We start from the raw sequence: 23,512 nt of genomic DNA on the forward strand, positions 1-23,512 counted from the left end.
AGATGTGGTTCTTCTGTTGTAGTCATGCGCAGTGTTCTTGGTTGGTCATCAATCGACAAGATAATTGGAGAAAAAAAACATGCTTATTTTATTTCATAATATACATAATTTAAAACGGCCAAGTTCTATTCACAACGGTATTCAGTTGGTAAGAGACAGACATTCCGTAAATACTAGGAATAGATTGTCCACCATCTATGCGTTGTCCAGACAGAAAAGAGAAATAGGCAAAATAACATTTCGATTTAGAGCAATAAAGAAATGGAATAAATTAACTGAGCAAACCAGACCTTTCAATATATACATTTCAACATTATTTTAAAACGATTTAAATATAATACATAAAAATGTTGTGGGACTATAGTAGATGAAGAATCAATATTTTTTTTAGATTGAGTATTTATTGGGTCATTATGTTAGTATATTATGAATGTTTGTAACAGTGTGTTATATGTGGAAATGTGTTCGTATTATAAATTGTATTTGAATGTTTAAGGACTCTTGGAAGATTAGTCCAAATGGGGACGAAAAGAGATCCTAATAAAATAAAATAAAATGGCTACTGTACAGTTTGGATTGACTGATTAATTGTATTTGTCAGTAAAAAAAATAAATGCACACACACACAACAAATACTTTTTTCAAGTGACTGGGATCGCATGATAAAGTTGTGGACATATTTCCATTGTTGACATAAATACATATACAATGACATACATACACATTACAGAGACAGAGACACATTACAGAGACAGAGACACATTACAGAGACAGACACACATTACAGAGATACAGACACATTACAGAGACGGACACATTACAGAGACAGAGACACATTACAGAGACAGAGACACATTACAGAGACAGAGACACATTACAGAGACAGACACATTACAGAGACAGACACATTACAGAGACAGAGACACATTACAGAGACAGACACATTACAGAGACAGAGACACATTACAGAGACAGACACATTACAGAGACAGACACATTACAGAGACAGAGACACATTACAGAGATACAGACACATTACAGAGACAGACACATTACAGAGACACATTACAGAGACAGACACATTACAGAGACAGAGACACATTACAGAGACAGAGACACATTACAGAGACAGAGACACATTACAGAGATACAGACACATTACAGAGACAGACACATTACAGAGACAGACACATTACAGAGACAGAGACACATTACAGAGATGGACAAAATCAATTTCTACTGTTCACACATTAGCCAGCTTTTTACATTATTTTTAAAAGTGGTTATGGTTGGTATGGCTTGGAGTTTCTGTGGTAGTTTGTTCCACTCAACAGCGCCGGTATACAGTATATACACATCTGTTCTTACCAGATAGACACATATTTTTTTTTTTAATAATAAAAAAAAAAAAGTGAATATTAGAGTCTCTGGCTCTGGTAAGAAATGTAAAAAAAAAGTTGGATAGGTATCTGTGGGCTGAGTCCATGCTAGTTCTGTGGACCAGACCAAGATGTATTTTTTTCCACAGATAGCCAGCCTAGCTGCTTAAAATGCTCGACCTCCAGATGGGTGTGAGGGGGGAGTTTAAGTACAATTCTTACCAGCTTGTTTTGGCTGGTAGCTTATTCTTTAGATGTTTGGGGCTGCTGGTGAATCATGATGTGAAGGTATAATCAAAGTGACACTGGACTAGCACACTTGCCAGAGTCTTTAGGGTGGCTATAGCTAAGTTTCCATAAACGTGGCAACATATTTTCATGCAAATATTCTAAAATCTGCATTAAAAAAAAACAGATGCACATTTTCCCATCAGAGGGAGTTTAATTTTGAAGGCATTTGCAAAAAAAAAAGTCTAAATACCTGTTTTTCGCTTTGTCATTATTTTGTATTGTGTGTAGACTGATGAGAAAAATTACAACATTTAATCCATTTCAGAATAAGTCTGTAATGTAAAAAAGTGAACGGGGTTTGAATACTTTCCGAATGCACCGTAGAACAAATGACCCAGATGTTTCACCGGAAGCATAAATGTCACGCATCTGGTTGGAGTTTCCTGTCCCCGCCAAATATGGTCGGGACAGGAAACTCAGTGGCTGGCAGGGGGAGAGTTTGGAGCGAGATGGAACATTCTGAAGAAGTTCTCATCAATGAACCATTTGACCACTCAATACACTTTTCTTTTCTCAAAACTAAAATATTTAGAGTGGACTCCCTTTGTCAAAGTTTTAAAAAATTAAAAGAAAGAAAGAAAGAAGCAATGTTCAGGAGGGCAAGCAGGGTTGCTATGTCCACGGTTTTCAACCAAATTGGACTACTCTGAAAAACGATGTCGATGGCATTTTCAGAAGCTGACGATTATACTGTCAGGATCTGTAACGTACTTTGTAGGTACACTATAATTACAAAGTAACTTCACCCCTCAAGACACACTTCATTTGAACTAGATACATCCTGTGTAACAACTAGTAATTTCATTGTACTTGTGCAAATATTACATGTACTCTATTGAGTACTAGTGTGTTTATTGTCCCCACTTGGATGTACTTAGGCAAACATGACATGCTTTGAAATAGCGTCTTATTCCTTGTCGTGACAGGTTATAGTGGATCACAGTTCTACAGAGAGGGGGAGAGGTATAGAGGGATTGATGGGGGGGGGGGGGGGGGGGGGGGGTTTATGACCTCACGCCCATCGTAAATTACAAAGCAGCAGCCCAACTCCCTTCTGTTCTCTAACGTGAGAGACTGGAATGTCCGTGTGCCTTAGGAAGAGTTTACAGCCCGAAACCACAGAACAACCCACGCACCCACAAGGGATCCAAACCTTTTTCACAGTTCTAAAATCCATTGAATGCAGTTGAGAAGAAGCGAAAACAAATAAGTTGGTGAATTTAGTGGAAATCTGCCCCTTTGTAACAAGCATGGTAACAAGCATTCATTGTTAGACTTCTGTAATTACAGACCACAATTACTACCAGTTACATATTGTAACTATAATACTTGTTACAGTGTAATTACATGTGTAATTAGCTAACATAGCTAACATTATCGCTCTAGCTAATCCTCCATGGACATGGTAAGTTTTAATTTTGACCTGTTGTAGCCATTGGTTGTAGCTAGCCAGCTAACGTTGTGACATTTTGATATCTGTTTAGTGAATGACAGTAAATGTGTAATTACATGTGTAATTACACTGTAAGAAGGACCCCTTAAAAGGACGTGTTAACAGAAAACTTGTAAAAGATTTGACTGCTAAGTGGTAGCCTCTGTTTTCCTGCATTCTTGTTTTCTATAAGTAGTGTGGTGGTTTGTTGGGGAGAAGAACATCAAGAAAATATTTGCTAGCTAGCTAACGGACTAATTTTAGCTAGCTAACATTATCGCTCTAGCTAATCCTCCATGGACATGGTAAGTTTTAATTTTGACCTGTTGTAGCCATTGGTTGTAGCTAGCCAGCTAACGTTGTGACATTTTGATATCTGTTTAGTGAATGACAGTAAATGTGTGTATGAGAGAGAGAGATTGTGTGTGTGTGTGTGTGAGACATTGTAAGCAAGCCTAATTCTTGAAACGTGTACACCCCCAATATGGATGTGAAATGTTTGATTCATCAGGGATCCTTGAATGTTTGTTTTTGTGTTCTGTTCGATACTCTTATCTTCAATGTGTATTGATTCCTAATAGCCAGCTTTGTAAGAGCTAGGTTTGTACTAGCCATGCTGATGATCATTAATGTTTTTTCTCTGCATCTGGTCTCACTGAGACTGGATTCCCCTGGAGACATGCTATTCAACCTCCCATGACTGCCTAATCTTACACTCTCAGAAAAAAAGGTGCTACAGTATCTAGAACCTAAAAAGGTTAATTGGCTGTCCAAATAGGAGAACCCTTTGAAGAATCCACTTTGGTTCCATGTAGAACCCTTTTTGGTTCCAAGTAGAACCCTTTTTGTTCCAAGTAGAACCCTTTTTGGTTCCATGTAGAACCCTTTTTGGTTCCATGTAGACCCCTTTCCACAGAGGGTTACACATGGATCTCAAAAGGGTTCTACCTGGAACCAAAAAGGGTTCTCTGGTTCTTTGGGACGGCCAAAGAATCAGTCTCAGTGTGCAAAACCTGGTTGAAAAGACATCAATACGATATATTTTTATGCCGTATTATTCTGGTCGCAAACTAAGTGAAAAATGAAGGGTACATATTGGAGGGTACACAGTTCATGAATTAGGCTAGCTTACAATGTCTCTCACACACACACTGCCATTTGGGACTCATCCAAAATCAAAGGCTTTGGGGCAGTTGGATGTTAAACAGTAGGCTATAGAGATTTCAATCAAATACTTTAAAACCCCTGTAGGTCTAAGCCCTTAGATAACAATAACTACTAAGCTAACATATGTCACTGTTTTAAGATGGTCATTAAATATATGATTTAGCATTTAGAATTTTAGTCTCCATATGGGTCTAAAAAAAATATATGGGGGGGGGGTATTTGGCCTTTACTGCTATAGCCCATAGAAACACATTGAATAACACATTCAGAAAAGGCAAAACAGACAGTCAAATACATAAATCATAAGGAACAAGATTTTGAAGTGTCTGTCCCTTATCTGAGATATACAAGAAAACTCAGGGGGGGGAAAAGACCCATGTTTTGTCACGTTGTTTTTGGCTCATTTTACCCCCTATTCAGACTGTTTGCAATTTGTACATCCGGGTCCTAAGTTACATTCAGATGACTTGCCGTGTAGAGCAGATCAACGAACACCGTCACGTTCGTATTCCCTTTTGCTATGGGTGACATATTAGTTTGTAGCTCCCAAGGTTTGATCTGGGCAGTCGATTTTTGTGAAAAGACCTCTTCTAAATCAGGATTTCTGCTACAAAGCGTTCAGACGACTGCCATAAATCGTATGGATGTCATAGAGCCAAACAACCGACTGTCGCGCTTGTGAGTCTCCCCTTTCGATATTGGGGAAATATACGTTTGTAGCTCACACGGTTTTACAGACGTTTGCTTGTCCGGATCCTCTCACGTGTAGAAAAAAGTATGCTTTCACAAGCCCCATGTTATGGAAAAGGTGCAAACTTTATAACGGCTGATAGAGGAGATTGAATGGCAGCCAGTTCAACAAAGGGTTAATAATCTCTAGCATAAACACACAGGGAACTATTCAAGATGACAGTCGACTTTAGGTGGATTTATTAAGCCTATGATCTCACCCAAATGGACAATAAAGATTCTACATCTTCTATCGTAACACCTGATTCCCAGACCAAACCTTGTAATCAACATACCACAATAATCCGTATTTGACAGTTCTTTGTAAATTAAAAGGACCTTTGAATGGCAGGTTTGGCATTTAGAGCGTTTGATCTTAGTTTTAGTGCCCTCTTTACCGTAAATGATGCTCCGTGGAGGTCTAGGCCAATAAAACCTTTTGTAAAAGGTTTATGAATAAAAGCAAAGCAGGTTGTACATAATGGCTGTCCACACCCTGTATTAAACCAAACCTGATTGTTTACCGTGTCTTTTCATCTGGAAGAGCAAAGGCCTAATGTGGTTGCTAGTCTGGTTTTGAGCCCGTAGGCTAATACGAGACAACCTTCACGGTAATACATCTATTTGACAGGTCGGAAATGCCTGTAGTCCACCACGATAGGTGCATACCTGTCAACCCGCAGATAGGGTTTCCTGCATGACCCACTTAAAAGCGGCCCATCCTCTCTTACTGCGGTCTCTCTCCATCTCCGTCCGCTAAAGAGCAATGAGGAACCCACAATCGTCCATCCTGCTCTCATTTCTCGGTGAGTTAATGGCATCAGTTTCATTTTTAAAAGTCACATTTAGTCTTAGATAAATGGACAAGTATAAGCAACTGTGTAAAAGTACTATGTAATTTGGAGAGGCGCGAAATTTAGCCATTACGCGCGTCAGAAAACAAATTGCTTCAGCCTATGGGATTGCATGTCCCACTGGCGACGCACTGTTTAAATGACTTGTTTTTAGAAAAGGATAGATATAGAGAAATATTCACAGCGTCAATTGACATCGTCCATTTTTTTTTTAAGGTGTGAAAAGTTAAATAGCCTAATACTCTAATCCTGTAAGAATGTGATGTATGCTAATACATTGCTTTGCGACATGGCTGTATAGACTCCTAGACGCCATAGGGGACTACATCACGTCTCAGGGCATGGTGTACTGTATAGTGATTGTGCTTCCTCATACCTAGGGCTTCTCTGAGACATTCCTGTCTCAAATGGAACTATGGGGATGGACTGGCTGCATAAATGATACATACAAGAAGGCTTGTGCATCCAGACTATTACATTAAACATGCTCATTCCTTTTAACCCAATGTGACTTCTGATGACTATTTCTACCTGACATTATGAATGAATGAAATGTAATGTAATGTTCTTGTCAAATCACCAGTTGGCAACACATCCCTTATGGGATTAATTTACACAAACAAACATTGCAATAATTTTATATTTATATTTTATATTTCTTCCGGTGTTCTCTGCTCATAACAACCTACCCACTGGGCACCGACGTCAAATCAATGTCTATCCCACGTTGGTTCAACCGTATTTTCATTTATATGACGTGGAAACAACGTTGATTAAACCATTGTGTGACAAGTGGGTATTATCATAATGCCTCTGTTTTTATTGGCCTCATCAACTCAGCTGTTTGAAAAATATGTTGGCTGCCATGGTCACAGGGAGAGCAGAGAAATATTTACCTGTCGATTGTTTCGGCTACTGTGGTACTGTATTTTGTTACCTGGTTACAATACTTTCTCATTGTCTATCTGGCTGTCTGACGAAGGCATATTCTATTCTTGTTGCAGGCTGACGTTTATAGTCATGAGTCTTGCCCTTGAGGCAGAACTGAGCATTTTCCGCTAGATGGGCCAGCTGCAAAGTCAAAATTGTCTACAGTACCAGTCAAATGTTTGGACACACCTAGTCATTCAAGGGTTTTTCTTTATTTTTACTATTTTCTACATTGTAGAATAATAGTGAAGACATCAAAACTATGGAATCATGTAGTACTGTAAAAACAAATCAAAATATATTTTAGATTCTTCTTTGCCTTGATGACAACTTTGCACACTCTTGGCATTCTCTCAACCAGCTTAACCTGGAATGCTTTTCCAACAGTCTTGAAGGAGTTCCCACATGCTGAGCACTGTGTTGGCTGCTTTTCCTTCACTCTGTGGTCCAACTCATCCAAAACCATCTCAATTGGGTTGAGGTCGGGTGATTGTGGAGGCCAGGTCATCTGATGCAGTACTCCATCACTCTCCTTCTTGGTCAAATAGCCCTTACACAGCCTGGAGGTGTGTTGGGTCATTGTCCTGTTGAAAAACCAATGATAGTCCCACTAAGCGCAAGCCAGATGGGAAGGCATATCACTGCAGAATGCTGTGGTAGCCATGCTGGTTAAGTGTGCCTTGAATTCTAAATAAATCACAGACTGTGTCACCAGCAAAGCACCATCACACCTCCTCCTCCACGGTGGGAACCACACATACGGAGATCATCCGTTCTCCTTTGCGTCTCACAAAGACACAGCGGTTGGAACCAAAAATCTAAAATTTGGACTCAGAACAAAGGACAGATTTCCACCAGTCTAATGTTCATTGCTCGTGTTTCTTGGCCCAAGCAAGTGTCTTCTTATTGGTGTCCTTTAGTAGTGGCTTCTTTGCAGCAATTCGACCATGAAGGCCTGATTCACCCAGTCTCTTCTGAACAGTTGATGTTAAGATGTGTCTGTTACTTAAACTCTGAAGCATTTATTTTGGCTGCAATTTATGAGGCTGGTAATTCTAATGAACTTATCCTCTACAGCAGAGGTAACTCTGAGTCTTCCTTTCCTGTGGTGGTCCTCATGAGAGCCAGTTTCATCATGTTTTTTTTTTAATGGTTTTTGCGACTGCACTTGAAGAAACTTTCAAAGTTCTTGAAATGTTCCGCATTGACTGGCCTTCATGTCTTAAAGTAATGGTGGACTGTTGTTTCTCTTTGCTTATTTGATCTGTTCTTGCCATAATATGGACTTGGTCTTTTACCAAATAGGGCTGTCTTCTGTATACCACCCCTACCTTGTCACAACACAACTGATTGGCTCAAACGCATTAAGAAGTTAAGAAATTCCACAAATTAACTTTTTAACTAGGCACACCTGTTAATTGAAATGCATTCCAGGTGACTACCTCATGAAGCTGGTTGAGAGAATGCCAAGAGTGTGCAAAGCTGTCAAGTCAAAGGGTGGCTAATTTGAAGAATCTCAAATATGAAATCTATTTTGATTTGTTTAACACTTTCTTTTGGTTACTACATGATTCCATCTGTGTTATTTCATAGTTTTGATGTCTTCACTATTATTCTACAATGTAGAATATAGTAAAAATAAAGAGAAACCCTGGAAAGAGTAGGTGTGTCCAACTTTGGACTGGTACTGTATATCTAGGGCAGGGCTGGCCAACCCTCTTCCTGGAGATCTATTGTTCTGTAGGTTTTCAGTCCAACTCTAAATTTAGCAGATCTCATTCAGTTAGTTTTAAGGTCTTTGTTGAGCAGCTAATTAGTAGAATCGGGTGTGTTAAATTAGGGTTGGACTGAAAACCCACATAACGGTAGATCTACAGGAAGGGGGTTGGACAGCCCTGATCTAGGGTGTCACACTGCCCAGAGTGGGTGGGGGGAAAAAATGTGCTTTTGCTGTTGAAATTTCACTTCCTTATGTTTATAAAATACATTTTACTGAGACAAATATGATTCTTCATGTTCTGAATCGTTCAGTATGGTCTTTCTCTAACAACATAGTCTGATTTCGTAACCTTATACATCCCATAATAAGCACCGAGCTCTGTAATACACTGAACAACAATATAAATGCAACATGCAACAATTTCTAAGATTTTACTGAGTTACAGTTCATATAAGGAAACCAGTCAATTTAAATAGATTCATTAGGTCCTAATCTATAGATTTCACATGACTGAGAATACAGATATGCATCTGTTGGTCACAGATACCTTTAAAAAAAAAAGTAGGGGCATGGATCAGAAAACCAGTCAGTATCTGGTGTGACCACCATTTTCCTCATGCAGCGCGACACATCTCCTTTGCATAGAGTTGACCAGGCTGTTGATTATGGGATGTTGTCCCACTCCTCTTCAATGACTGTGCGAAGTTGCTGGATATTGGCGCAAACTGGAAAAGGCTGTCGCTCCAGAGCATCCCAACCGTTGATTTCTGGTGAGTATGCAGGCCATGGAAGAACTGGGATATTTTCAGCTTCCAGGAAATGTGTACAGATCCTTGTGACATGGGGATGTGCATTATCATGCTGAATCATGAGGTGGTGGATGAATGGCACGACAATGGACCTCGTCACGGTGTCTCTGTGCAGTAAAATTGCTAAGATGCAACTGTGTTCGTTGTCTGTAACTCATGCCTGCCCCATACCATAGCCCCACCACCACCATGGGGCACTCTGTTCACAACGTTGACATCAATCAACCGTTCGCCCACACAACGCCGTACGCGTGGCCTGCGGTTGTGAGGCCAGTTGGACGTATTGCCAAATTCTCTAAAATGAGGTTGCAGGCTTATGGTAGAGAAATGAACATTCAATTCTCTGGCAACATCTCCGCTGTACATTCCTGCAGTCAGCATGTCAATTGCACGCTTCCTCAAAACTTGAGACATCTGTGGCATTGTGTTGTGTGACAAAACTACACATTTTAGTGGCCTTTTTATTGTCCCCAGCACAAGGTGCACCTGTGTAATGATCATGCCGTTTAATCAGCTTCTTGATTATGCCACACCTGTCAGGTGGGTGGATGCTCACTAACAGGGATGTAAACAAATTTGTGCACAAAATTCGAGAGAAAATCACGTTTTGTGCGTAATGGAACATTTCTGGGATCTTTTATTTCAGCTCATGAAACATGGGACCAACACTTTACATGTTTGTTTATTCAGTGTAGTTGATGAACTACGTGTCATGTCTCCCAAATCTATCTTAACTCTATTGTTTTATGTCCTCCGGATTTGAGAAGAAAGATGACGAGTTCAATGGATTCTGATTTTTGAATCATTTTTCTTACAGGAGTATATACACAATTAACAATATATATAGTATATACACAATTAACAATATATATATAGTATATACACAATTAACAATATATATATAGTATATACACTATTAACAATATATATATAGTATATACACAATTAACAATATATATATAGTATATACACTATTAACAATATATATAGCATATACACAATTAACATGTCTTTACCCATTTTTGTCCAATTATGCGTTTCCAATCAAATGCGTTTTTGATTGGACGCCCTACCATATAGTAAAAATGTCATGCGTTTCCAATCAAATGCGTTTTTGATTGGACGCCCTACCATATCGTAAAAATGTCATGCGTTTCCAATCAAATGCGTTTTTGATTGGACGCCCTACCATATCGTAAAAATGAATGAAATCAGAAATGTAGGGTTAGGCATTCGGGTTGGCAATGTGGTTAAGGTTAGATTTACAATCTGATTTTGTGGCAGTGCCAGCTAGTGACCAATCTACAGAGATGCCTTCAGTACATGAGTCATCCCAATAAATGCCAACCTGCATTTTTTGGTGCCTTGGGGATGGAGACGTAAACCTTGCATCATTAAGCCATGTCTCAGGAATGTGGCGTTGACAAACAGAGCCATGTCGGGGTAGCCACTGTACCAGTCTGTTTAGATATCTTGTCATGCTAAACATGACCATTTCATCAGGAGTTGGCAAGAGGGCAGAAATAGACTGGCATCCATGCTGACGCCCGGGCCCTTTTTTGGCAACACAATACCCCCGTCTGCTTGGCATAGACTGGCAGTGCTCAGTATGCCAAGCTCCATGTGCCAGGCACGTTCACAACATCAACTGTTCTCCTCCGTCATGTGGATAGAATGACATAGGCTGGGCACAGTAACGGTTATTGCCAGGCCATCATTGTAAATAAGTTCTTTAATTGGCCTGCCTGGTAAAATAAAACATTTAATTCAACTCAATCCGTTAGAGTTTCAGGATGACATGCAATCAAGTAGAGATCAGACAACTGCCATGGCCCGTGGGGTGACGTGAAGGATGGAGGGTACAAGTGCCATGGCCCGTGGGGTGACGTGAAGGATGGAGGGTACAAGTGCCATGGCCCGTGGGGTGATGTGAAGGATGGAGGGTACAAGTGCCATGGCCCGTGGGGTGATGTGAAGGATGAAGGGTACAAGTGCCATGGCCCGTGGAGTGATGTGAAGGATGGAGGGTACAAGTGCCATGGCCCGTGGAGTGATGTGGAGGATGGAAGGGTACAAGTGCCATGGCCCGTGGAGTGATGTGGAGGATGGAAGGGTACAAGTGCCATGGCCCGTGGAGTGATGTGGAGGATGGAAGGGTACAAGTGCCATGGCCCGTGGAGTGATGTGGAGGATGGAAGGGTACAAGTGCCATGGCCCGTGGGGTGATGTGAAGGATGGAGGGTACAAGTGCCATGGCCCGTGGAGTGATGTGAAGGATGGAAGGGTACAAGTGCCATGGCCCTTGGAGTGATGTGAAGGATGGAGGGTACAAGTGCCATGGCCCGTGGAGTGATGTGGAGGATGGAAGGGTACAAGTGCCATGGCCCGTGGAGTGATGTGGAGGATGGAAGGGTACAAGTGCCATGGCCCGTGGAGTGATGTGAAGGATGGAGGGTACAACTGCCATGGCCCGTGGAGTGATGTGAAGGATGGAAGGGTACAAGTGCCATGGCCCGTGGAGTGATGTGAAGGATGGAGGGTACAAGTGCTTTGCTAAAAGGGTATATTTTGTTTGTTCTCTCTCTCTTTGACACACAGGTCTGTTATTGATCTGGCCTGATGTACATACTACAGATGTCCTCTCCTCCACACAGCCAGCCCCAACCAGCCCCCGGTCCTCCCACCGTGAGACAGGAACAACAGCAGGTAGACCCTCTTCCTGGACTGGTACCACTGACTGACATAGTATTATTTTTCTGAACTATCTAAATATATGGCTGATTTGGTTATTGGTGTTTTTATCCAGACCAGGAGCAGTCCCGTCCTCACATGGATAAGGTGATGAGCCAGAAATGTGACTCCAATCTGGAGAGCTACTGTCTCAACGGAGAATGTCTCCTACTGCTGGATCTCAACGAACACCACTGCAAGTAAGATAAATAAATATATAGGATTTATTGTCACATACACATAAAGGTGTAGTTTACCTGGTGTGTGTTTTGTGATACAGCACTGTAATGTGTGTGTGTGGCGGGGTGCTCTGTAATGGGATGGAGTGTGTGTGTGTGTGTGTGTGTGTGTGTGTGTGTGTGTGTGTGTGTGTGTGTGTGTGTGTGTGTGTGTGTGTGTGTGTGTGTGTGTGTGTGTGTGTGTGTGTGTGTGTGTGTGTGTGTGTGTGACTCATGTCCTTCTCTCTCCAGGTGTGAGAGGGGTTACTACGGGCCCAGGTGTGCTCACCTGGAGATGGTGTTTCAGCCAATGAAAGAAGAGCATGTCATCCTGATGGTGGTATGTGGGGGCCTTCTGTTTATAGGCATCGCTGGAGCCTTCTACTTCTTCTGCCGATGGTGAGAGACAGAGGGGGAGAGAGAGCATGCATCTGTGTCAGAGGAAGCTAGTGGGAGGAGCTAGAGGATGGCTCATTGTAATGGCTGAAATGGAACGTTATCAAACATATGGAACATGTTTGACTCCGTTCCAATGATTCTGTTCCAATGATTCTGTTCCAATGACTCCGTTCCAATGATTCTGTCCCAATGATTCCGTTCCAGCCATTACAATGAGCCCACCCTCCTATAGCTCCTCCCACCAGCCTCTTGTGTCTGTTTGTATCTGTGTGTGTGTCTGTTTGTATCTGTGTGTGTGTCTGTTTGTATCTGTGTGTGTGTCTGTTTGTATCTGTATGTAATTGCTGCTCCTACTGTTCCAGGTACAAGAGAAATAGATGTCCACCGCAACAGAAACAGCAGACGTACCAGGAGGTGCAGATGGCGTGATGTGTGTTTGACAGCGGCCATTAGGTCAATCATTATGTTACATAACATACTGTAGTTCTTTTACTTACCAGGGTTACGTTCATTAGGGCACGCAACGGATTTTTTTTTTTTTTAAACGTTTTGTAACGGATAATGTTTCACTCAGTTTTCTTCCGTGCTGTGCCTACTGAACACAGCTCCAGCATTTCTACTGTGTGTCTCAAACTGAAAATGTATTTTTGTCAGGAGTAAGTTTTGCATGGCTGTAAAGATGGATTTCTGTCTCCTTCATGTTAGAATGGCTTACTGTCCTGTTTGGTTTGATCCAGTTTTTGGCCATATTGAACTTTATATGCAGTATTTTAAATTATACAAATATTTGTTAGTTTTTTTCTTATTTATAACATTTCTAATAAAACTTGTCCTTTCTTTGTAGTTGTGTCTTTAGGCCATCTGACTCTCATCCTTGGTCCTTAGCTCTGAACATACACGAACACACCTACAACCAGGGCTCTAAAGTGTAACCAAATGCAGCCACATATTTAGCTTCTGTGACTTGGGAGTTTTTATTTTGGGAGCAGCGGTGCCTTTATAAAAATTTAAAAAATCCATACAAAATGTCTGTTTTTCGGAGCTAGACAGAATGGCGGAAGTGGATGCTGAGTTTTAATATGATGGTAATAGCAAAGATGAGATTGAAGGTGATGAGAATACTGGATGGACTACAGTCACTAAGGGATTGCTAAAGATGGCTAACATCACAGTTTAAACAGTGTCTAGTAAGCCTACTGCTCATGACTCAACTACTTCACAGTTTGTAGTAGGAGTGCTGCTTGATGTACCTGGCAGAGCCAATTGATGTTGCCAAGATGGTGAAGAAAGTGATGGCTACAGGATCAAGGAGAGAGAGCGGACTGCCTTGTGCCTCACCAGAATCAAGGAGAGAGAGGTGACTGCCTTGTGCCTCACCAGAATCAAGGAGAGAGAGGTGACTGCCTTGTGCCTCACCAGAATCAAGGAGAGAGAGAGGTGACTGCCTTGTGCCTCACCAGAATCAAGGAGAGAGAGAGGTGACTGCCTTGTGCCTCACCAGAATCAAGGAGTGAGAGGTGACTGCCTTGTGCCTCACCAGAATCAAGGAGAAAGAGGTGACTGCCTTGTGCCTCACCAGAATCAAGGAGAGAGAGATGACTGCCTTGTGCCTCACCAGAATCAAAGAGCACCAATCACGGGTGTAATTTCTGGAGTTTCTGTGGAAGTTGGGGCTAAGAAGATGAACATTCCTGGAGTAGTTGGAGCTTGACTATTGACTCGTGTGTTCAATGGAAAGAAGATAGAGTATGTCTCTGTTACTGTTTTTTTTCCGCGTGCTTAACTCTGGTTGGAATCCCACCCCCCCGCCCCCGTCTGAAAACTGAAGCTCTGTTATGAAATCCTAGAAGTCTGATGTGATGAAATCATAACTCAACACTTCAGAGTAAGCAAATATTCTCCACATTCCACTACTACAGGAATGTACACAAGAAAAAATGGCAGACGTTAAAACCTTGCTTGGGTGAAATATTTATGAGAATATGAGGGTCAGATGTGTTCTATATCTTGTCACTACACACCGTCACCACTACTACTTTCCCCATTCTCTTTTGGACTAGGCCAGGATGTGCTGATTCTGCAGGTACCAGATCACGTTGGGACCTGGACCCAAATGTGGACGCTATGCCGTCCTTTAGGGGCAACGTGAGCGCCTGTTATCTTCTAACAGGCTTGCTATTTGCGTTGTGGATGGGGTTGGTGGGGGGGTTTAAAGCCGCAAACTCAGGTTCAGAAGATTGCGTGTTTTTTGTTGTTGTTTTAAGCCTTAATCCAAACCTTAACCTTTAACCATACAGAACGAATGCATAGACTTAAGCGGAACCTTATCCCTAACCTTTAACCATACAGAACGAATGCATAGACTTAAGCGGAACCTTATCCCTAACCTTTAACCATACAGAACGAATGCATAGACTTAAGCGGAACCTTATCCCTAACCTTTAACCATACAGAACGAATGCATAGACTTACATTTTAGTTCCCCTTTTTGCAGCTTTTGACTGACAGCTAAGATTCGGCAACACATGGCATAACTTCAACGTCAAGCCGTGGCGTAATTCAGTTGCTCCGGTTAAGACACGGGTTAGCGCTTTATTTGGAGATTCGGTTGATTACTGCACATGCAAGTGTGCACACACACACACACACACACACACACACACACACACACACACACACACACACACACACACACACACACACACACACACACACACACACACACACACACACACACACACACACACACTTCCTCCCCATTACATTGTACAGAGGTAATGACCTGTACTAAATGGCTCGTTAGACAAAACACACCATGTTAATGAGTGAACATTAACTCACATAATCATTAGTTCACACACACACACACACACACACACACACGTACATACCTCTGGACGGGTGAACCTGGATTTCAACACACATTACTAAAAGTTAGATTTTTTTTTAAAGTCAAAGGATTTGCAGTTGAACAGTTACTGTTGTTGAGTCATTTTTATGCTAATGTATGCATATTTTATAAGTTATAGTTGATTTAAAGGGTAAAGAATTTGAATTTAGGATAGCCTGAGCATGTGAAAGTTGTTTTGGTGTATCTAGCTTGAACGGTTTGTTACGTTTTCCCCCAAAAATAAAATTTCAGGTATGGTTCTGAAAGACACTCACTGAATGTTGCTTAGCAACAAGAATGTGGGTTCCAAATGACACCCACCATGAGTCCACTGAATGTTGCTTAGCAACAAGATTTGAGTTCCAAATGACACCCACCACGAGTCCACTGAATGTTGCTTGGCAACAAGAAAGTGGGTTCCAAAACTGGTAAATCCCCTTGGATTGATGAGGAATTGAACAATTGTATGGTTGAGAGGGATGATGTAAAATGTAAGGTCTGGCAGCCCAACTGATTGCCAAACATACTGCAAATTAAGAAATAATGTGATTAAACTAAATAAAAAATAAACTATTCTATGAAACAAAGATACATGATATAAAGAATGATAGTAAAAACCTTAACAACACTATCAACAAGGCAGGTCCTACAGGCCCTAGTTTTGTTGCACCTGTGCTACTGTTCAGTAGTGTGGTCAGGTGCCACAAAGAGGGACTTTTGCAGTTGGCTCAGAACAGGGCAGCACGGCTGGCTCAGAACAGGGCTGGCTCAGAACAGGGCAGCACGGCTGGCTCAGAACAGGGCTGGCTCAGAACAGGGCAGCACGGCTGGCTCAGAACAGGGCAGCACGGCTGGCTCAGAACAGGGCTGGCTCAGAACAGGGCAGCACGGCTGGCTCAGAACAGGGCAGCACGGCTGGCTCAGAACAGGGCTGGCTCAGAACAGGGCAGCACGGCTGGCTCAGAACAGGGCAGCACGGCTGGCTCAGAACAGGGCTGGCTCAGAACAGGGCTGGCTCAGAACAGGGCAGCACGGCTGGCTCAGAACAGGGCGGCACGGCTGGCTCAGAACAGGGCGGCACGGCTGGCTCAGAACAGGGCGGCACGGCTGGCTCAGAACAGGGCAGCACGGCTGGCTCAGAACAGGGCAGCACGGCTGGCTCAGAACAGGGCAGCACGGCTGGCTCAGAACAGGGCAGGCTCAGAACAGGGAGACACGGCTGGCTCAGAACAGGGCTGGCTCAGAACAGGGCGGCACGGCTGGCTCAGAACAGGGCAGCACGGCTGGCTCAGAACAGGGCGGCACGGCTGGCTCAGAACAGGGCAGCACGGCTGGCTCAGAACAGGGCAGGCTCAGAACAGGGAGACACGGCTGGCTCAGAACAGGGCTGGCTCAGAACAGGGAGACACGGCTGGCTCAGAACAGGGCTGGCTCAGAACAGGGCTGGCTCAGAACAGGGAGACACTGCTGGCTCAGAACAGGGCTGGCTCAAAACAGGGCTGGCTCAGAACAGGACTGGCTCAGAACAGGGCAGGCTCAGAACAGGGCGGCACGGCTGGCTCAGAACAGGGCTGGCTCAGAACAGGGCTGGCTCAGAACAGGGCTGGCTCAGAACAGGGCAGGCTCAGAACAGGGCGGCACGGCTGGCTCAGAACAGGGCTGGCTCAGAACAGGGCTGGCTCAGAACAGGGCTGGCTCAGAACAGGGCAGCACGGCTGGCTCAGAACAGGGCAGCACGGCTGGCTCAGAACAGGGAGGCACGGCTGGCCCTTAAAAGTACACGGAGAGCTAACGTGCATGTCAATCTCTCATGGCTCAAAGTGGAAGAGGGATTGACTTCATCACTACTTGTATTTATGAGAGGTATTGACATGTTGAACGCACCGAGCTGTCTGTCTAAACTACTATCACACAGCTCGGACACCCATGCATACCCCACAAGACATGCCACCAGAGGTCTCTTCACAGTCCCCAAGTCCAGAACAGACTAAGGGAGGCGCACAGTACTACATAGAGCCATGACTACATGGAACTCTATTCCACATCAGGTAAATGATGTAAGCAGTAGAATCAGATTTAAAAAACAGACAAAAAAACACCTTATGGAACAGTGGGGACTGTGAAGATACATGCTTACACACACATTGTGATATTGTTGTATGGTGGTATTGAACATGTTGTGTTGTGGATAATGTTGTGGTGGTGTAGGGATGTTATATGATGTACTGTTTTATCTTTAGCTCATTCAGTACAAACATAGTTCACTGTTTTATCTTTTGTTTTATATGTAATGTGGACGCTTTGGTGTGTTTGGATCCCAGGAAGAGTAGCTGCTGCCTTGACAGGAACTAATGGGGATCCATAATAAACCCCAGGAAGAGTAGCTGCTGCCTTGGCAGGAACTAATGGAGATCCATAATAATCCCCAGGAGAGTAGCTGCTGCCTTGGCAGGAACTAATGGGGATCCATAATAAACCCCAGGAAGAGTAGCTGCTGCCTTGGCAGGAACTAATGGGGATCCATAATAAACCCCAGGAAGAGTAGCTGCTGCCTTGGCAGGAACTAATGGGGATCCATAATAAACCCCAGGAAGAGTAGCTGCTGCCTTGGCAGGAACTAATGGGGATCCATAATAAACCCCAGGAAGAGTAGCAGCTGCCTTGGCAGGAACTAATGGGGATCCATAATAAACCCCAGGAAGAGTAGCAGCTGCCTTGGCAGGAACTAATGGGGATCCATAATAAACCCCAGGAAGAGTAGCAGCTGCCTTGGCAGGAACTAATGGGGATCCATAATAAACCCCAGGAAGAGTAGCTGTTGCCTTGGCAGGAACTAATGGGGATCCATAAAAAACCCCAGGAAGAGTAGCTGCTGCCTTGACAGGAACTAATGGGGATACATAATAAACCCCAGGAAGAGTAGCTGCTGCCTTGGCAGGAACTAATGGGGATCCATAATAAACCCCAGGAAGAGTAGCTGCTGCCTTGGCAGGAACTAATGGGGATCCATAATAAACCCCAGGAAGAGTAGCTGCTGCCTTGGCAGGAACTAATGGGGATCCAGAATAAACCCCAGGAAGAGTAGCTGTTGCCTTGGCAGGAACTAATGGGGATCCAGAATAAACCCCAGGAAGAGCAGCTGCTGCCTTGGCAGGAACTAATGGGGATCCATAATAAACCCCAGGAAGAGTAGCTGCTGCCAGGGCAGGAACTAATGGGGATCCATAATAAACCCCAGGAAGAGTAGCTGTTGCCTTGGCAGGAACTAATGGGGATCTATAATAAACCCCAGGAAGAGCAGCTGCTGCCTTGGCAGGAACTAATGGGGATCCATAATAAACCCCAGGAAGAGTAGCAGCTGCCTTGGCAGGAACTAATGGGGATCCATAATAAACCCCAGGAAGAGTAGCAGCTGCCTTGGCAGGAACTAATGGGGATCCATAATAAACCCCAGGAAGAGTAGCAGCTGCCTTTGCAGGAACTAATGGGGATCCAGAATAAACCCCAGGAAGAGTAGCTGCTGCCTTGGCAGGAACTAATGGGGATCCATAATAAACCCCAGGAAGAGTAGCTGCTGCCTTGGCAGGAACTAATGGGAATCCATAATAAACCCCAGGAAGAGTAGCTGTTGCCTTGGCAGGAACTAATGGGGATCCATAATAAACCCCAGGAAGAGTAGCTGCTGCCTTGACAGGAACTAATGGGGATACATAATAAACCCAAGGAAGAGTAGCTGCTGCCTTGGCAGGAACTAATGGGGATCCAGAATAAACCCCAGGAAGAGTAGCTGCTGCCTTGGCAGGAACTAATGGGGATCCATAATAAACCCCAGGAAGAGTAGCTGCTGCCTTGGCAGGAACTAATTGGGATCTATAATAAACCCCAGGAAGAGCAGCTGCTGACTTGGCAGGAACTAATGGGGATCCATAATAAACCCCAGGAAGAGTAGCTGCTGCCTTGGCAGGAACTAATGGGGATCCATAATAAACCCCAGGAAGAGTAGCTGCTGCCTTAGCAGGAACTAATGGGGATCCAGAATAAACCCCAGGAAGAGTAGCTGCTGCCTTGGCAGGAACTAATGGGGATCCATAATAAACCCCAGGATGAGCAGCTGCTGCCTTGGCAGGAACTAATGGGGATCCATAATAAACCCCAGGAAGAGTAGCTGCTGCCAGGGCAGGAACTAATGGGGATCCATAATAAACCCCAGGAAGAGTAGCTGTTGCCTTGGCAGGAACTAATGGGGATCTATAATAAACCCCAGGAAGAGCAGCTGCTGCCTTGGCAGGAACTAATGGGGATCCATAATAAACCCCAGGAAGAGTAGCAGCTGCCTTGGCAGGAACTAATGGGGATCCATAATAAACCCCAGGAAGAGTAGCAGCTGCCTTGGCAGGAACTAATGGGGATCCATAATAAACCCCAGGAAGAGTAGCAGCTGCCTTGGCAGGAACTAATGGGGATCCAGAATAAACCCCAGGAAGAGTAGCTGCTGCCTTGGCAGGAACTAATGGGGATCCATAATAAACCCCAGGAAGAGTAGCTGCTGCCTTGGCAGGAACTAATGGGAATCCATAATAAACCCCAGGAAGAGTAGCTGTTGCCTTGGCAGGAACTAATGGGGATCCATAATAAACCCCAGGAAGAGTAGCTGCTGCCTTGACAGGAACTAATGGGGATACATAATAAACCCCAGGAAGAGTAGCTGCTGCCTTGGCAGGAACTAATGGGGATCCAGAATAAACCCCAGGAAGAGTAGCTGCTGCCTTGGCAGGAACTAATGGGAATCCATAATAAACCCCAGGAAGAGTAGCTGTTGCCTTGGCAGGAACTAATGGGGATCCATAAAAAACCCCAGGAAGAGTAGCTGCTGCCTTGACAGGAACTAATGGGGATACATAATAAACCCCAGGAAGAGTAGCTGCTGCCTTGGCAGGAACTAATGGGGATCCAGAATAAACCCCAGGAAGAGTAGCTGCTGCCTTGGCAGGAACTAATGGGGATCCATAATAAACCCCAGGAAGAGTAGCTGCTGCCTTGGCAGGAACTAATGGGGATCCAGAATAAACCCCAGGAAGAGTAGCTGCTGCCTTGGCAGGAACTAATGGGGATCCATAATAAACCCCAGGAAGAGCAGCTGCTGCCTTGGCAGGAACTAATGGGGATCCATAATAAACCCCAGGAAGAGTAGCTGCTGCCAGGGCAGGAACTAATGGGGATCCATAATAAACCCCAGGAAGAGTAGCTGTTGCCTTGGCAGGAACTAATGGGGATCTATAATAAACCCCAGGAAGAGCAGCTGCTGCCTTGGCAGGAACTAATGGGGATCCATAATAAACCCCAGGAAGAGTAGCAGCTGCCTTGGCAGGATCTAATGGGGATCCATAATAAACCCCAGGAAGAGTAGCAGCTGCCTTGGCAGGAACTAATGGGGATCCATAATAAACCCCAGGAAGAGTAGCAGCTGCCTTGGCAGGAACTAATGGGGATCCAGAATAAACCCCAGGAAGAGTAGCTGCTGCCTTGGCAGGAACTAATGGGGATCCATAATAAACCCCAGGAAGAGTAGCTGCTGCCTTGGCATGAACTAATGGGAATCCATAATAAACCCCAGGAAGAGTAGCTGTTGCCTTGGCAGGAACTAATGGGGATCCATAATAAACCCCAGGAAGAGTAGCTGCTGCCTTGACAGGAACTAATGGGGATACATAATAAACCCCAGGAAGAGTAGCTGCTGCCTTGGCAGGAACTAATGGGGATCCAGAATAAACCCCAGGAAGAGTAGCTGCTGCCTTGGCAGGAACTAATGGGGATCTATAATAAACCCCAGGAAGAGTAGCTGCTGCCTTGGCAGGAACTAATGGGGATCCATAATAAACCCCAGGAAGAGTAGCTGCTGCCTTGGCAGGAACTAATGGGGATCCAGAATAAACCCCAGGAAGAGTAGCTGTTGCCTTGGCAGGAACTAATGGGGATCCAGAATAAACCCCAGGAAGAGCAGCTGCTGCCTTAGCAGGAACTAATGGGGATCCAGAATAAACCCCAGGAAGAGTAGCTGCTGCCAGGGCAGGAACTAATGGGGATCCATAATAAACCCCAGGAAGAGTAGCTGTTGCCTTGGCAGGAACTACTGGGGATCTATAATAAACCCCAGGAAGAGCAGCTGCTGCCTTGGCAGGAACTAATGGGGATCCATAATAAACCCCAGGAAGAGTAGCAGCTGCCTTGGCAGGAACTAATGGGGATCCATAATAAACCCCAGGAAGAGTAGCAGCTGCCTTGGCAGGAACTAATGGGGATCCATAAATAACCCCAGGAAGAGTAGCAGCTGCCTTTGCAGGAACTAATGGGGATCCAGAATAAACCCCAGGAAGAGTAGCTGCTGCCTTGGCAGGAACTAATGGGGATCCATAATAAACCCCAGGAAGAGTAGCTGCTGCCTTGGCAGGAACTAATGGGAATCCATAATAAACCCCAGGAAGAGTAGCTGTTGCCTTGGCAGGAACTAATGGGGATCCATAATAAACCCCAGGAAGAGTAGCTGCTGCCTTGACAGGAACTAATGGGGATACATAATAAACCCAAGGAAGAGTAGCTGCTGCCTTGGCAGGAACTAATGGGGATCCAGAATAAACCCCAGGAAGAGTAGCTGCTGCCTTGGCAGGAACTAATGGGGATCCAGAATAAACCCCAGGAAGAGTAGCTGCTGCCTTGGCAGGAACTAATTGGGATCTATAATAAACCCCAGGAAGAGCAGCTGCTGCCTTGGCAGGAACTAATGGGGATCCATAATAAACCCCAGGAAGAGTAGCTGCTGCCTTGGCAGGAACTAATGGGGATCCATAATAAACCCCAGGAAGAGTAGCTGCTGCCTTAGCAGGAACTAATGGGGATCCAGAATAAACCCCAGGAAGAGTAGCTGCTGCCTTGGCAGGAACTAATGGGGATCCATAATAAACCCCAGGATGAGCAGCTGCTGCCTTGGCAGGAACTAATGGGGATCCATAATAAACCCCAGGAAGAGTAGCTGCTGCCAGGGCAGGAACTAATGGGGATCCATAATAAACCCCAGGAAGAGTAGCTGTTGCCTTGGCAGGAACTAATGGGGATCTATAATAAACCCCAGGAAGAGCAGCTGCTGCCTTGGCAGGAACTAATGGGGATCCATAATAAACCCCAGGAAGAGTAGCAGCTGCCTTGGCAGGAACTAATGGGGATCCATAATAAACCCCAGGATGAGCAGCTGCTGCCTTGGCAGGAACTAATGGGGATCCATAATAAACCCCAGGAAGAGTAGCTGCTGCCTTGGCAGGAACTAATGGGAATCCATAATAAACCCCAGGAAGAGTAGCTGTTGCCTTGGCAGGAACTAATGGGGATCCATAATAAACCCCAGGAAGAGTAGCTGCTGCCTTGACAGGAACTAATGGGGATACATAATAAACCCCAGGAAGAGTAGCTGCTGCCTTGGCAGGAACTAATGGGGATCCAGAATAAACCCCAGGAAGAGTAGCTGCTGCCTTGGCAGGAACTAATGGGAATCCATAATAAACCCCAGGAAGAGTAGCTGTTGCCTTGGCAGGAACTAATGGGGATCCATAAAAAACCCCAGGAAGAGTAGCTGCTGCCTTGACAGGAACTAATGGGGATACATAATAAACCCCAGGAAGAGTAGCTGCTGCCTTGGCAGGAACTAATGGGGATCCAGAATAAACCCCAGGAAGAGTAGCTGCTGCCTTGGCAGGAACTAATGGGGATCCATAATAAACCCCAGGAAGAGTAGCTGCTGCCTTGGCAGGAACTAATGGGGATCCAGAATAAACCCCAGGAAGAGTAGCTGCTGCCTTGGCAGGAACTAATGGGGATCCATAATAAACCCCAGGAAGAGCAGCTGCTGCCTTGGCAGGAACTAATGGGGATCCATAATAAACCCCAGGAAGAGTAGCTGCTGCCAGGGCAGGAAC

The 23,512-nt window shown here is 44.4% G+C and overlaps 1 protein-coding gene across 1 annotated transcript; it reads left to right on the forward strand.

Annotated features, from left to right (window-relative positions):
• The first annotated feature begins 5,613 nt into the window (after nt 1-5,613).
• Nucleotides 5,614-13,412, forward strand: LOC120053525 (proepiregulin-like). Its single transcript, XM_039000662.1, is given in 5 exon segments — nt 5,614-5,804; nt 11,910-12,017; nt 12,118-12,241; nt 12,512-12,658; nt 13,021-13,412. Coding segments are annotated over 5 exon segments (555 nt in total). The 5' UTR covers nt 5,614-5,695; the 3' UTR covers nt 13,088-13,412.
• Nucleotides 13,413-23,512: the final 10,100 nt, after the last annotated feature.

Source organism: Salvelinus namaycush, chromosome 1 (assembly GCF_016432855.1).
Source record: "Salvelinus namaycush isolate Seneca chromosome 1, SaNama_1.0, whole genome shotgun sequence".
Lineage (NCBI taxonomy): Eukaryota > Metazoa > Chordata > Actinopteri > Salmoniformes > Salmonidae > Salvelinus > Salvelinus namaycush.